The sequence below is a fragment of the Callorhinus ursinus genome, unplaced genomic scaffold, assembly GCF_003265705.2.
Source record: "Callorhinus ursinus isolate GAN/ISIS: 27379988/994484 unplaced genomic scaffold, GSC_fseal_2.0 scaffold35, whole genome shotgun sequence".
In the NCBI taxonomy this organism is placed as follows: Eukaryota; Metazoa; Chordata; class Mammalia; order Carnivora; family Otariidae; genus Callorhinus; species Callorhinus ursinus.
In genome coordinates this window covers 5,060,811-5,077,026 of record NW_027397097.1, presented here as the reverse complement: position 1 = coordinate 5,077,026, position 16,216 = coordinate 5,060,811, and the positions used below count along the sequence as shown (strand labels likewise).

At 42.9% G+C, this 16,216-nt stretch overlaps 1 protein-coding gene across 4 annotated transcripts in view; it reads right to left on the bottom strand.

Annotated features, from left to right (window-relative positions):
* UVRAG (UV radiation resistance associated) overlaps positions 1-10,401 on the bottom strand; it is a 334,168-nt gene extending 323,767 nt beyond the window's left edge. For all 4 annotated transcript variants that reach the window (XM_025894184.2, XM_073879729.1, XM_025894185.2 and 1 more), the window contains exon 1: positions 10,091-10,401. In XM_025894184.2, the coding sequence (XP_025749969.1) occupies positions 10,091-10,207 (117 nt within the window). In that variant the 5' untranslated portion in view covers positions 10,208-10,401. The remainder of the gene's footprint in view (positions 1-10,090) is intronic.
* Between the last annotated feature and the right edge of the window lie 5,815 nt (positions 10,402-16,216).

Below are 16,216 nucleotides of genomic sequence, written 5' to 3'. Positions count from 1 at the left end.
AGTTTTCCTGTACTCATTAAAAAAATGACTGGCATTGTGACAGGAAATAATTCATATCCTCAGAAAGACATAAGTAGGTTGGAGGAAATAAGGCATACAGTTTCTAATCACATGCCTAACATAATTCAAAGAAGGTGCTTTATAAATATCTGTTGAATAAATGGCTGATGCAGTTAAGTTCCTTCTATACTTCTTTTAATAGAGGCTTACAGGACATATGAAGTACTTACAGTTCAGAGTTAAACCCTTAGTAAAAAAAAAAAAGTACAGTCATGGTGAAGAACACCAAGCTTTTCCTGGGGAAAAAAAAAAAAGATCATAGGTCTGATTTCCACTTTTACTTATTTGTATCTTCTCTTTTTTACCCCGGAGTCTACTGACAAAAGCCAAAGGTAACTGCCAGTTTCAGCTTCCAAGTTTTCCTCATTGTTTTTGTTTTTTTTTTAAGATTTTATTTATTTATTTGAGAGAGAGAGACAGCAAGAGCAGGAACACAAGCAGGGGGAGTGGGAGAGGGAGAAGGAAGGTTCCCGCTGAGCAGGGAGCCTGATGCGGGGCTCGATCCCAGGACCCTGGGATCATGATCTGAGCCGAAGGCAGACCCTTAACCAACTGAGCCACCCAGACACTCCTTCCTCATTGTTATTAAAAATATCTGAATGCTTCTTTCAGGACATTCTAAAAACCATGGTGGGGAGAAAAGTGCCAGGTATTTCAATGGACCAACAAACAAACAGAAGATGCTTAAGTAGTAGGTTCTAATGCTCAGCTTTAGCATTATCTGGCTCAGCCTTTAACCAACAAATGCACTTTACTAAAGTTTTCAATGCCTAATAACATTTCTAGTAAATGAGGTCTATGGCAATCATCGTCAAATATTACAAAGAATGAAATTCCTGACATCACAGAACCCACAATCACCAGATGTTGTTGTTTCAGAAATTTAAAAAGGTAAAAAAAGAATCAGTACTTTTAAGTGTACTATTCAAAAAGGATAGACATGGTAAAAAAAAAAAAAAAAAAAAAAAAAAAAAAAGGATCAGCCTGGTAACTACCCAGGGACAAAACAGGAAGACTGATCACTTCAAATACAGAGGGATTTTCCAAAGTTTCACTCTAATTCATACCATAAAAGAGGGTGTTAGGGGGTGGGGTCTGAGTGTTCTGCCTGTAAAGAGAAGTTTAAAATATAGTCTTTCTCCCGTTTCAATTCTAGCCTAAAATCCCCAGAGCTGCGGAAATGATGTGTCAAAGCACAGAGGTAAGTTTAAAACACAAATTCTCAAACACCCAGCCAAGCACAGTAGAACTAAGGCCCAGGATCTGCTCAGGTATCTGTCACTAAAAGGAACAAGAGGAACTGTCAGGTAACTGTCACTAAAAGGAACTAAAGGAACACTCAATTTGGATTTGTTAAACTAATACTCTTTATTGACTCCTCGAGGAACGGAATAAACAGATGGACCAAGTCTATGACCAGGGAAATAGTTTCAACTCTGAGGGCTTCAGATTTTGCATCTATAAAATCCTACTATTCAAATTCACACTTCTACCTTAAAATAAGATGGAAAACAAAATTATATAATATTAAACCAAGGTATACTAGGAATTATACCTTATTTTTTTAAAGATTTATTTATTTATTAAGAGAGAGAGTGCATGCACATGCGTGCACAAGCCAGAGGGGCAGGGAGAGGGAGAGAGAATCCCAAGTGGACTCTGTGCTGAGCTTGGAGCCTGACACAGAGCTGGTCTCACAACCCCAAGATCAGGACCTGAGCCAAAACCAAGAGTCAGATGCTCAACCAACTGTGCCACCAAGGCACCCCTATACCACTGAAAATTCCAATGTCAACTTTTCGGTTCTCCATGTGTTCCTCTACCTGTATAACCTAAGTATATAACAACTACTAAATCATGCAAGGCATCAGAAAAATTTAACTCTTCCTGAGACATTACTGATGTCATCAGACCTCATTTAATATAGACCTAGTCTTCAATTTTTCTAAAATACCCCTAGTTTCTTGCTGCACTCATTCAAGTGCTTTAAAAATGACAAATATTCCTCCACCCAGTGGTAATAAGTCTGACAGGTAAAAATACACAGATATCAAAAGTACAAATATGGAAACTATGAAAACCTTTTTTTTTTCATTTCACCATATACTTCAGGTCCAACTTATTAGTTTCAATTCTGCTCCTGCTCTATTTCCAGTCAGTTTCACTTCTGAATTTTCTGCCACAAAGTTAAGAATTGTGACCCTGTGGAGAAATTTTAAAGTAAACGCCAAATAAGAACAGCTTTTACTTTCAAAGGAGAACTAAACATTTTCACAGGAAAAACAAAGAAACAAACAAAAATTCTTACATTCCTGATGGCATTTTGTCACATAAAAATGATTTTAGAGGGCGCCTGGGTGGCTCAGTCATTAAGAGTCTGCCATCAGCTCAGGTCCTGATCCCAGGGTCCTGGGATCGAGCCCATCGGGCTCCCTGCTCCGCGGGAAGCCTGCTTCTCCCTCTCCCACTCCCCCTGCTTGCGTTCCTGCTCTCACGGTCTCTCTCTCTGTCAAATAAATAAATAAAATCTTAAAAAAAAAAAGACTTTAGGCTGTTGATTTTTTTGTCAAGTTTCTGAAGCTTCATCATACAGTTCTGTTTACAAGAGCCAAAGCAGCTAAAAATTGCTATCATTCTATTTTATAGGTATTACATGTTTTAAATCTGAGTCACAAGGGGTTCAATAAATATTTGTGGAAGGAATGAATGTACATAGCACAGTGCTGTGCTGCATGAAGCATACATTCCCAGTAAGACACAACTTTCTGCCTTCAGTGGCCTTACCAACAAAACAGATTTTCTTTGAAAACATAATAAAAAGATAATTAGATAAGATTAGCAAAAGTAAGATATCTAATAAACGTTTAAGGGGAAAATATATATCATGTACAACTAAATTAAGCTTTATAAAGCATTTTGGTGCTTCTCTACCATTTTTTTCTTGTATGTGTTTCAATCCCATTTCCTTCTCTTTAGGCTGTAAAGTTGTTCAAAGGAAATTTTCATACAGAAATAAAATTTAAAAATAAAAACATAGGCACGCTTGAACATTCAACTCTTGGTTTCAGCTCAGGTCATGATTTCAGGGTGGTTGAGATCGAGCCCTGCATTGGGCTCCACACTCTGTGGGGAGTCAGCTTGAGATTCTCCCTCTCCCTCTCTCCTACCCCTCCCCCCACCACAAGCACACCCGCTCACTCCCTAAAATAAATAAATCCTTAAAAAAATAAGTAAATAATATATAAATAAATTAAATAAAAATATACAGCTCCTACTACATAATCAATAGTGCTTGATACAGGTGTATGGGAAATAAACTACACAAAGCATGATGGTCCTGAACCTTGTGGTAACTTAAAACTTCTGTACTTCGCCAGCAATCTACAAAGAGTGGATGCCCATAGCAACTAGGGATCAAAGACCTTGACTGCAGTCCCTGTGTTGACACTGTGTGACTTTGAGAAAGTTACCCAGACCTTAGATTCCTCATCTGTAAAAGGAAGTGGTTACTGATATAAATCTCCCACGTGGAAAAATTCCAAATAATTTATGTAGATATTCTGCCCTCAAGGAGAGGAAACAGGAATCCCCTACTCCTTAAGTGTGAGCTGTGCATAGTGACTTCCTTCCAAAAAGGACAGTAGAGAGAGGTGAATGGGAAAGAGTAACCTTATAGCAGAGAAACCCCAGTCTAATCATAGAAAAAAAACAACAACAAACCATGAGACTAATTCCAATACAGGGACAATCCAATACAAAACACCTGACTAGTACTCAAAACTGCCACGGTCATCAAAAAGAAGGAAAAATCTGAGGAACTGTCACAGCCAAGAGACTAAGGAGATAGGACAAATATAATGTGCTTTCAGGATGGTATCCTGGCACAGAAAAAGGTCATTAACAGATGAATGGATATACAAACCACAGAAGCTCCCTGCTGATTCAGTCGGTAGAACATGGACTCTCGACCTCCAGGTTCTGAGTTCGAGCCCAATGCTGGGCGTACAGTTTACTTTAAAAAAAAAAAAATGCAGCATATACATACAATAGAGTATTATTTAGCCATATAAGGAATGAAATTCTGATACATACTCCAACACAGAAGAACAATGAAAACATTATGCTGAAAATAAGCCATACACAAAAGGACAAATATTGTATCATTCCACTTGTATCAAGTACTTAGAATAAGCAAATCCATAGGGACAGAGAGTAGAACAGAGTTTACCTGGGGCTGGAGGAAGAAGAAAATGGGGAACTACTGTTTAATGGGTACAGTATCTGTTTGGGATGATGAAAATGTCTGGAAATAGATACTGATAACGACTGCACACACAACACTGAGAATACACTTAATGCCCCTAAGTTGTATACTCAAGAATTACTAAAATGGCAAATTTTGTTATGTATATTTTACCCCAATTTTTTTAACTAAGGAAATCTGAATAAACTCTGGACTTCAGTTAATAATACATCAATATTGGTTCATGAATCATAACAAATGTATCATACTACTGAAAGATGTTAAGAATGGGGGAAATGGGCATAGGGTATATGAGAGCTTTCTGTGCTATCTTTCATCTCAATTTTTCTGTAAATCTAAAATTGTTCTGAAAAATAAGGTCTACTTAAAAAAAAAATCAGGGAAGATAAAGGTTAACAGCACTAATATAGCCCACCTGTTCCAAAAACAGGACAAGAGGGGCCACTGGGTGGCTCAGTTGGTTAAGCGACTGCCTTCGGCTCAGGTCATGATTCCAGGACCCCACATTGGGGGGGGGGGGTCCTTGCTCAGCGGGGAGCCTGCTTCTCCCTCTGCCTCTGCCACTCCCCCTGCCTGTGCTCTCCTGCTCTTTCTGTCAAATAAATAAATAAAATCTTTAAAAAAACAAAAACAAAAACAGGACAAGAAAACTGCTCTTCAAGTCAATGAAAAACATAAGCAAGCAATCAGAAAAATTAATGCCAAGGACATAAATAAACCTGCAATTCACAAAAGAAATTAAAATCTACACAAAGCTAGGCAAAGATGAAATTTATAGGGTTGTATAAGGATAAATGAGATCATGTACTTAACATAATGTTTTATATACAATAAATGAAGCTATTAAAATATAACTAATAATTAAAGAAATACAAATTTAAATAATAGAAACATATATACATATGAAGGTTATATACATATTCATAAATTATATGATTATATTCTATATATATTATTACATGCAGATAAAATCTGTACACATAAAATCATTTTTGAAAACACTGAGAAAACTTCTGAGTCCAAAGTTGACAAAATATGGAGAAAGAAGTACTGTCATAATTTGGTAGTAGCAGTGTAATGGGCATGTCCTTTTAGGGAAACACTTTGCTAGTATCTTCTAAAGTTAAAAAAATGTATATACAAAAATCTTAATTTATATATTTAATATAAAGCATAATTGTATACATTTATATATATCCTTGAGTGATTTCACTGCTCAAAATTCATCCTACAGAATTATTAGCACAAGTATACAAAGATATCTACACATGGATATTTACTGCAACAATGTAATAGAGAAAACTGGAAATAATCCAAAAGGCTACCAAGAGTTGAACAAAGGTAACTGAACATTATTGTGCAAAATGTGGTGGATGTATATACACTGACATGGACGACTGTCTAAAAGAAATAATAAACTGTAAATTTAAAAAAAAATATTTTAAAGGAAGGGAATAAACCAGTTTAGGACTATTTAATCTGGGCTCTTCCATATACATATGGTTCAAGAGAACCAAAACTGCATGTAAAATTGTCTATGTATGTAAGCACATTTTCTAAGGAAAGTGTCTGTAGCTTTTATCAAATTCTTAAAGGAATATGTAGCCTCCTGGAAAGGGTCACTAAACAATCAGGAAAAAGCATCCCAGCTCTGAGTATCTAAGAAATGTAATTAGGTTGTATTCAAGTGAGGAAGACCTTGGGGAGGAAAGAAATGCTCTCAATTAAACTCTTAAGAACATATTAAATGCCTCTACCACAAAACACAACATTTTATTTCAAAACTCCTAAATCTAAGGGTGTGAAGGAAGTTACTCATCAGATGAGCTTATATTCACTAATTACAAACCTCAACCAAAAATTAAACATCAAAAGCAGTCTTCCAAATGCATGACTAGTTCATGCTTAAATTACAGTTAAAGTAGTATCATACAGAAGCAAAAGGAGGCAAAGATTAAGTGGTAGTCCCATTTGACACAGTCAGGTTGATAATTATGGACTAGTTACTCACACATATAAAGATTCAGGAGTTATGCAGCCTTAACTAAACTTTATTTTTTAAAGATAAGTCGATTAAAATAAGACAAAAATTACTTAGGTCTTATACATAATTTTGTGAACTTTCTCTGAGCAGAATAAATAAATAAATCTTTTCCTGGAGGCAGGTTAGGAAGAGGAATCCAATACCTTTAGAACTAATACAATAAATTAACATTTTAAACATTATAGCCACTAGAGTCAATGGGACTTAATGAAGACTGAAATAAATGAGTAGAAAGTAGCAGGAATACTCTCTATCCTAAAATGAAAATATAGGGCGCCTGGGTGGCTCAGTCGTTAGGCGTCTGCCTTCAGCTCGGGTCGTGATCCTAGGGTCCTGGGATCGAGTCCCACATCGGGCTCCCTGCTCAGCGGGAGACCTGCTTCTCCCTCTCCCACTCCCCCTGCTTGTGTTCCTGCTCTCGCTGTGTCTCTGTCAAATGAATAAATAAAATCTTTAAAAAAAATAAATAAATAAATAAAATAAAATAAAATGAAAATATATCTTAGGGGCACCTGGGTGGCTCAGTCATTAAGCATCTGCCTTTGGATCGGGTCCTGATCCCTGGGTCCTGGGATCGAGCCTCACATCGGGCTCCCTGCTCAGCGGGAAGCCTGCTTCTCCCTCTCCCACTCCCTGTTTGTGTTCCCTCTCTCACTGTGTCTCTGTCAAATAAATAAATAAAATCTTTAAAAAAAAAAGAAAATATATCTTAGAACAGTGGTTCTCAACCAGGAGTAATTTTGCCCCCCCTAAGGGACATTTTGCAACACCTGAAAACATTTTTGACTGTCAGAACTGGACGGGTGCTCCTGGTATATTGTGGGTAGAAGCTATGGATGTAGCTCAACATCTCCCAGACTCACCTACCCACTCAAAATGTCAACAACGCCAAGAAGTGGGCTGGAGGAACCACTGAATCAATGCTTTGAGATAATCAACTTAACAAGAGAAATCCTAAAGCAAGGTTTAGTTATTTGTTTTGAAAGACTGACACCTTATCAAATAGCATGGATCTTATTAAAATGATATAATTTTTGATGTGTTATTTAAAAGAAACTTATTAATTGAATTTCCAATTTATCTAAACCTTTTAAATTATGCAAAAGCCATAGGCGAGGAAAAAAAAGACAATGAATTAATGCTAAAAGAAAAAAGTTTTATACACACACACACACACACACACACACCCCTATCATGCTCACAAACAATACTGAGCAAAGGAAACCAGACACAAAAAGCTACATTTTGCATGATTCCATTTATATGGTTCAAGAATGGCCAAAAACTGATCTCTTGTTAGAAATCAGAATAGTGGTTCCTCTGGAGAGAAAGAAAAGGTAGAGATGGGAGAGAACATAAGGGGGACTTCTGGAATGCTAATAATTTTGTATTTCTTAATCTGGGTAATGGTTATATAACTGTGTTCACTTTGTGACAATTCGTCAAGCTGTGTACTAAGCAATCAGTGCAGTTTATACAGTTAACGCTTTCACAAAAATGTTTTTCACAAAAATGTTTATTTTTTAAATGTTATGTATTCACACCCTAAAAATCTGAACACTTTGACCCACAAAGCTAAATGAACGTCAACTGCAAAAGTAAAAGTATTTTTGCCACATAGGCTACCTTCCAAGAATTCAAGAAGGATGACACCCCCAGAAAGCTGTAAATACCATACTGAGTTCATACAGCATTCAGTTGAACACTTAAGCCACCATATATCCCTCAGCACAAATCCAAAAATTTGACAAAGGCTTACAAATGCAGTTAAATTTATTCCATGGACAGTCTGAATTATTTCCCCCAATTTTAAACTGTGAACTGTTATTAGAGAATGCATTCTATGAAACAAATGATGCTTTCTCTTTCTTAATCCCACATTTTCCCAAAGCTCCCCCAAACTAAATCCCTCTTGGCCATTAACTTCTTAGGATTTCTCCAGGCTGCTTGCAACAGTGCCCACCAACGCCTCTCAGTATCCATTCTTAAAATCCACCTCCCCACACACATGAAAATTCACATTAATGCTCATTCCAGAGGCTGGTCTCCCCTACCAGACTTCTACTCCCTCCCAGGACCTCATAAATACAATCCAAACCTAACTACCCTCAAATTCCTAATACTCTCCAACAACTGGCTTCCCAACAGCACCACAAAACTAGGGCATATGCTAACCCCATCTTTAAGAATCTTCTTCTACCACATAAAAAGCCCTGCTTCTGCACACAATTCAGCTCAGTGGCCACTGCAACTATGATCACCAGTGTCGCTCTCTGCTTTAGCACCCCCTCTACTGCATTCACATCCAACCCATTTCCCACCCACCCCCTGCCCCAAACTCTACTTTCTTCTTTTTTTTTAAAGATTTTTTTATTTATTTATTCATGAGAGACAGAGGGAGGGAGAGGGAGAGAGAGAGAGAGAGAGAGAGGGAAGCAGAGGGAGAAGCAGGCTCCCAAGGAGCAGGTTAACCACCTGAGCCACCCAGGCGCCCTCTACTTTCTTTTTGAAGAATCTTTCCTAAGTACTACAGCAAGGATATAAAGTTGAAGGAAGAATAAAGGAAATGTGCTCCATTCTGAGTGAAGGTAGTTGCCCCAGTGTCAAGCACACAACCATGTGCATGGGCTACAGGGTCGGAGGGCAGGAGTGTGAAACCCAGCCACTGCCCTTCCCAACTGCAAGGCTTTGGGCGAGTGATTTTACATCTTTAAGCCTCAGTTTGCTGAACTACAAAATGGGAAATCATAAAAATAGCGATCTCATAGAGTCGCCAGGATGAAATGAACTACGGGCTGTTGAGCACTTTGCACAAATCCTACGTGGTAAACTCTCAGTAACTGAGAGTTTTTCCTAGGTCCTCGTCTTGGAAGAAGGAATACAAGAGAGGGTGAAAAGTACTTTATAAGGGCAAGGGAGTGATGGAGGGAGGAAGTACTGTACACACATTGTGTCAGATCCCCAAACAGCGTTCTCTCTTTATTATCCCCTTACAATGTGGACCCAAGAAGCCCTCAAAGCCCCTGCTAAAGGATGGGGGAAGACACAAATAGATATATCAAATCCTCCTTCCAGGAGAGTCATTTAAGGGAATGAAAGTGCCCCCTAAATTGCTAAAATGAGATCCCTGGGGGTCTGAGAATTAGGAAGGAAACCCCAAAGTCCCAAAGGATTTCTCTTGGGAAGCTGAGGGGAGTACTTCATAACAAGGAGATTAAAAGTAAACGCTAGAAACCATGAAGACTCCTCAACTTCTCCCCTAGGAAAGAGTACTAACTGGTTTCTCCGCAAATGGCTTGAGAAAGGAAAAGCGCTTTCCCCGTCTCTCATGGGACACCCGGGCTTCCCCGGGCTTCCCCGGGTCCCCTCCCCGGAGGGATAAGGAGGAGGGTCCGCGCAGGGGAATCCCCAGCCCCCTCCAGCGGGGGAGAGGCGGGCTCAGGCCGGGGCCCCCAGGGAGTTCCACTGGGTCTCTTCCAGTCTCTTTGCAGCCGGTCTCCAGTAACGGGATCTCTCCGGGGACTCGGGGATCTCCCAGAGCTTCGGCCATCGCTGGCTCCCTCCCCTCACAATTCTTAAGTCCTCGGTCCGGCGAGTCCTCCCCGGGCACTTCTCCGGGTCTCCTGGCTGGCACAGGGTCCGCCCGCCGCCCACGGGCTCCCCTCCCCGGCCTCCTCCCGCCCCCCCACCCCCCGCCGAGCGCCGCAAGCCCGCGGGGTTACCTGCTGAGAAGGCAGCTCCACATGCAGGGCCCGCGCGGCAGAACCGGGTGGCAGCGAGGAGGCCGGGCCCGGGGGCGGCGGGGGGACCGGGCCCCCGACCGACGCTGAGGCGCTCATCTTGACCCAGCGGCCGCCAAGCGGCGGGGCCCGCGTTCCTCCGGCATCCGCCACCACCGCCTAGCCTCGACCCGCCGAGCCCCTGCAGCCCAGAAACCCGCCACACGAGACGCAGAACCGCTCTACCCAACCTCCAGCCGCCACCGCCGCTGGCTAAGGAAGAGCCATATTACCGCAGTGCAACCCCCACCACCCCGCCGAGACCCGGCTTGCTCATTGGTTCGGCTGCCACGGGGGCGGGACCCAACGACAGACAAGGGACGTGCTATTGGGTAGAAGATCTGTCCATCGCCGGCCGGAATGGACTCGGGGCGGAGGAACCCGGGGATGGCCTAAATCGCGTCTGTCAAACCCGGGTGAAACCTGGGGCGTTGCTTCTTTTTTTCCCAGTCTAATTGGTTCTTTCAGTACCGTGGGGCGGGGTCTCCTGGCGGATCCGCAAAGGCCATTCCTTTAGGTCGGTGTCAGTTGTCAGTAAGAGGAAAGAGGGGCGGGGTCTGATTAGGTAGAGAGCGCGCCGGGGCTCTGTTGTCACGTGCAGGAGGCAGGAGAGTCACCTGATTAGTGAGAGTCAATCTTCCGAGCCACTTCCGCCCGAACCTAGTTGCCATGGTAACCGGCCTCCCTCGGAGGGCGGGGACCCGTTTGGCGCCCGCTGGGTCGTGATGCCCGATCTACTGTTGCAAGCTCCCTGAGCAGCCTTTTCCTGAGGGGCTCCCAGGAACATGCGGGAATTGAAAAGGAGTATTTTATGGGTTCGACAGAAGGCCACCACTCAGGATGCACGGAGACTAGAAACCTGACGGGCAGTCCCACCTGCTCTTCCGTGACCAACTCCAACCCACAAGTCCACGCCCCTCTTCGCACTCCCCTGACTAGTACCCTGAGCTCTAAGGTGTGCCAGGCACCCAGGACGCTGTTTCACCTCTCGGAGTGTGTTGCTTATGCTGTCCTTAGAAAGCCTTTGCTACTTTTCTCCTCCTAGTGCTTACTTACCCATCAAATCTCATCCGGGGGTGGGGGTTCCTTCTTCCAAAAGGCTTTCCTGATCTACTCTGGGAGCCTGAGTTAGGAACCTTGCCTCTACCATATTTCTGATTATTCTACTTCATTGTCTTTTAGTAAGTGTGTAACACACACACACACACACACACATTGAATTCCTCAAGCAAAAAGACCTTGTCATTCGTCTCTGGATTTCCAGGACCTGCTGGATAATGAGTACATGTTTGTTTTTTAAGTGAAGACCCAGCTCAAATGCCACCTCTTCCACGAAGACTTCCTTGATCATAATGATAGCATATATAGCAATTGCTTCTATAATAAAGAGCATTGAATCATTCTGCAGGATATCAATCTGCCTTCCCCCACCCACCCCCACCCCCAGACTGTGAATTTATCCACCACCTGGACTGGTATAACTGAAAAGAACAGAGTGTTTTAGAATCAGACACAACAGAAATCAGGCAGTTTGGGAATCTTGGCTCTGCCACTTTCTAGCTATGTGTTCCTGGGCAAACCAGTTCCCATCTTTCCGCTTTGGTTTTCCCATCTGTAAAATAATAATAAGGTTGCTGTAGGGATTAAGTAAATCAACATATGTAAAGTGCCAGTGAAGACCTCACATATAATAACTGCACCAAAAATAGTTTAATCAAAGGTAAGCATACTATCTTTCCAGGGTGTTCAGAAGCCTGAAGACACTTTGGATCTGACCCCAGGACTGGCTAACATGGATGTCACACTGTCTCCTATTCTGAGACATGGAGTGGTTCCTCATGGGTGTGTGGTCAGGTGTTTGTTGAGAAGGGATTAGTCAGGAAATCCCAAATCTCATGTGGTTCAACTCATGTAGTGCCAAGATCTGGTGGAATTTCACAGAAAGCACTTTTCTGTTTCCAAGCTGTATTAGTTCCCTGAGTCTGCTGTATCACATTACCGCAAGCTAGGTAGCTTACAACAACAGCAACAGAATTTTATTCTTTCACAGTTCTAGAGGCCAGTAGCCCAAAATGAAGGTGTTGGCAGGGCCTCCCTCTCTCAGAAGGCTCTAAGGGAGAATCTTTCCTTGCCTCTTTCATCTTCTGGTGGCTCCAGGTAGTCTTTATCCTGGGGATGCATAGTTCCAATCTCTGCCTCCATCTTCTCATGTCTTTTCTTCTTCCTGTGCATTCTTTTCTTTTCCGTACCAGGACACCTGTCTTTGGATTCAGGGCCCACCCAGATAATCCAGATCTCATTTTGAGATCCTTAATTACAAAGACTCTTTTTCCAAGGAAGATGACATTCATAGGTTCCAGGGATTAAGAGTATGGACTCATTCCAGGGGGAGAGGGACATCGTTCAACCCACTACAGAGGTTAAGAAGATAGACCTATAAAGACAGAACACAGAATTACTTCATTCCTCTTTGGAGGTCAGCTCTGAATACTAGCCAGCTTTATTACTTCGTTCATTCAACAAATTTTCATTGACACAAAGGTGTCAAGCCCTTTGCTGGGTGCTGGGAAATCAGACTCAGACTCATCCCCAGAGGAGCTGCCCTCTTTATCGTGTAGTCCAATACGTAAACAAAGACTGATAATCCAGTTGCTCAGCCTGAGGAAAGCTCGGGAGCTGTGGAAGCCAGAGAAGAGAGTCAGATTTCCGTCACAGTAGAGGTGACATTTAAACTGGGTATTGAAGGACCAATAAGAGTTTACCAGGCAGGAAGGGAGAAAAGGATATTCCAGCAGAGAGAGCAGGATCCATTCTTTCTACAAACTTCTATTGAGATTCAACTCTGTACCAAGATGATTACCAAGCACTGGAGATACACACTTCAAGTAAACAACCCTTCTCAGACTTTTCCACTCACATGTCACTAACACCAGGATAGCTAGAATGCTCACCTCTAGGGACAGGACAAAGAACGGAAATACCTGCAAAGTATTCAAGGTAATGAATGTAAAATGTTTTGCACTGTGCCTTGGGTATAGTAAGTGTTGGATAAATGCTGTCTATCATTATGTTTATATGTCCTGTTTCATTCTAAAAAATCTTGTATTATCTTAGATCCTTTTCTGTTATATTTATTTCAAAGGAAGAATATTTCTAATCACTTTGAATTAAAATACTATAATATTTATACAGTGATATATATCCCCTAGGGAAACTTGTATCCAAGTGTAGGGAACATGGATTCTAAAGTGGCCAAATACAATATACATGCAATGATAGAAGAAAGATCAAGGTCCAGTGGTAACAGAATGACTGACTCTACTGGAGCTGGTGGGCAAAATCAGAGAAGCCGTCACAAAAGTCTTAAAAAATGATTAGGAGGTTGATAGATGAACAACAGGTTAGATCTGTTTGGGTCAGGGATGACTGGTGCTTTAACAGCTAACTAGAACCATGTTGGATATTGAAACCAAGCATTGTTTGCAGGGCCAAAAAGCTAAAGCCACTCCAATCCATTTTACCTCCTCTTCTTCCTCCCTCCTCATTCTCTAGATCTTATGGGTGTGATGCATTAAATAAGTAAGAGCAAGACAAGCCAGGGTGGTCTTTTGATGTCTCAAATTTAATTAAATTAGATCTAGCCCCTTCCTTTTGGCAGAGTCCTCTTTCTTCCATTTACTCACTCACTAAGTCAAACAGCATTCAGACCAGTACCAGGTGCCCAGCGAGGGCACTACGTTTACAGAAATAATGCAGATAGAATCCCTGACTGCAAGGAGGTCATGGATAATTTCAGTACAAAGTGGTCAATGCAGTCATTGGGACGATATATAAAGTATAATGGGAGCATGGAAGAGGAAGTTGCTAACTGCTGTGTGTTGTACCAGAAGGCTTTCCAGAGAAGAAAGAGTACTCTAGGCAGAAGCATGAGCTTTGCATGAACAAAGGCCCTGAGGCAGAGGACATGACATTAGCGTAGTTTAAGGTGGCTGAAACAAAGGTTGCATGAAAGGAACAGGCAAAGAGGCCAAAAAGGAAGGGGGGCCCGGTAAAGAAGAACCTGGCTGCTAGGCGGAAGAACTTGGGCTACATCTTAGGCAATAGGAAGTCAGTTAGAAAGATCCTCAGGCAGCCCTGGAGATGCAGGTTTCAAGGGGTAGGATTTGAAGAGCAAGACTCTTGCAGAAAGCCAGATGAGAAGTGTAAAACAAGGAGACCATTCCGCAAAGAGCCTGCACCCAACAAAGGGGGTTCCCTGGGCAGCATTTCTTTTTCTCCTTTCTCAACCCTCCAAGGTCACTTTTTTGGAAAAAAAAAAAGCTTCTTAGATGTAGGCTAATGGCTACCTTTTCTGGGCTCCCACTGTGGCTGCCTGACCTCTCTTCAGTACCTGTATCCGCGTGCCTAGTCATACGGTTTGTGTTTGTCTCACCCACTCTACTTTGAACTCTTTCTTTTCATTTCAATCCAAATCCCACAGAGGGCAGGCTGCAGAAGCTTCAACGCACCGATGCATAAAATCAGTGAATGAGTGGACGAACGCTTGAGTAAGGGAATGTTTAGATGACGTGGAGCCTCCATACCTCTCCCACTGGAAACAACCCCAGAGAGAGGAGGTGAGCTTGCGCAGGGTCACACAAAGTTTGTAGCAAAGCTGAGACAAAGACTTAGGCTTCTTGCCCCCAGGGGCAGCGCTCCTGCCTCAATTCCAGTGGTTTTCACACTGTCATGGACTATAAATGTGCCAATGTGGGCACCTGAGTTTATGAGTTCATGGGCCAGCCAGGGTGGCAAGCATTGGACAGAAGCACATCTAACCCATGGGGCTGATTTAGTGGGAGCCCCAGAGAAAGCTTTCTTGGGAACTGCCTTTTACAGTGAGGTCTAAAGGGTGAGGGGGAGGTAACTGGACAAAGCGGGCTAGTGAGAGGAAGAGGAGAATTCGGGCAGAAGGAAGAGCCTGAAGAAGGAGCATGGAGCATTGAAGGAACTGAAAGGGGAGGCCGGGCGGGAGTAGGCAGAAGAGGCAGCGGGCATGGGGGGGATGGGGGGGAGGAGAACAGTGTTTGAAAGAAACTGATATTTCAAAAATAAAATCAAAGACCTCCTTCAATCTCTTTTACAGTTTTAGGGTTGCTTTCATTTGTTATTTCATAGAGCAGCAGCAGCATTGTCTTTTCAGGGCTTAGAGCTTGCGCAGCTTTAGTCCAGCTCTGATGGCACAGAATAAGTCGGTGATGCTGGCAGGGTCCAGATCCTGGGGATCTAGGGAGTCTGACCAGGGGAGTCTGACCTTGAGGTGTGTGGACCACCACGGAAGGGTTTAAGCAGGGGAGCTACATGGTCTGATTTATGTTTTAAAAAATGTCACTCTGGGGGCGCCTGTGTGGCTCAGTCCGTGGAGCAGCCGACTCTTGAGCTCCGCTCAGGTCTCGATCTCTGGGTACGGAGTATAAGCCCCGTGTTGGGCCCCACGTTGGGCGTGGAGCCTGCTTAAAATAAATAAATAAAAATATCACTCTGGCAGTTGGTCAGGAGCAGATGCAAGGGGGGGGGGAGTGGTGAAAATGGCAACAGTAAATTGTGACTTTCCTTTGTTGAGTTAGAGGACAGTTTGAACACAGAAATGCGGCTGAGTTCCTGAGAAGAGAGCGGCTCAACGGATGCCTGATTTCCCTCGTTGCCCGCCGGAAGTGGGCGTGATTTCCCAGGGTTCCTGAGACTGGGCATGCTGGCTGCAGAGCGGGGGCGGGGGGGGGGGGGTCTGGGCGTTCCGAGCCAGGGGGCAGAAAAAACCCGGTCTGGCCCCGCAGCTAATTGGCTACAGGATTTGAGGCAAATTCATTCCCCTCCCTAACAGGGTTCCCTGGGGGCTAGACCGAACTAACATTCCTCTAGTACTCTACATATATTACCATGGACAATCCCCACAGGACCCTGTGAAGTAGGTATTGTTGCCCCGCTTTCACAGAAGCCTAAAAAGCAGCTCTGGAAATGGAAATGAGCTGCCCAATGTCACATGGTTCTTAGTGGCAGATTGACTTGTGAACCCAGGTCTCTTGCTTGCTG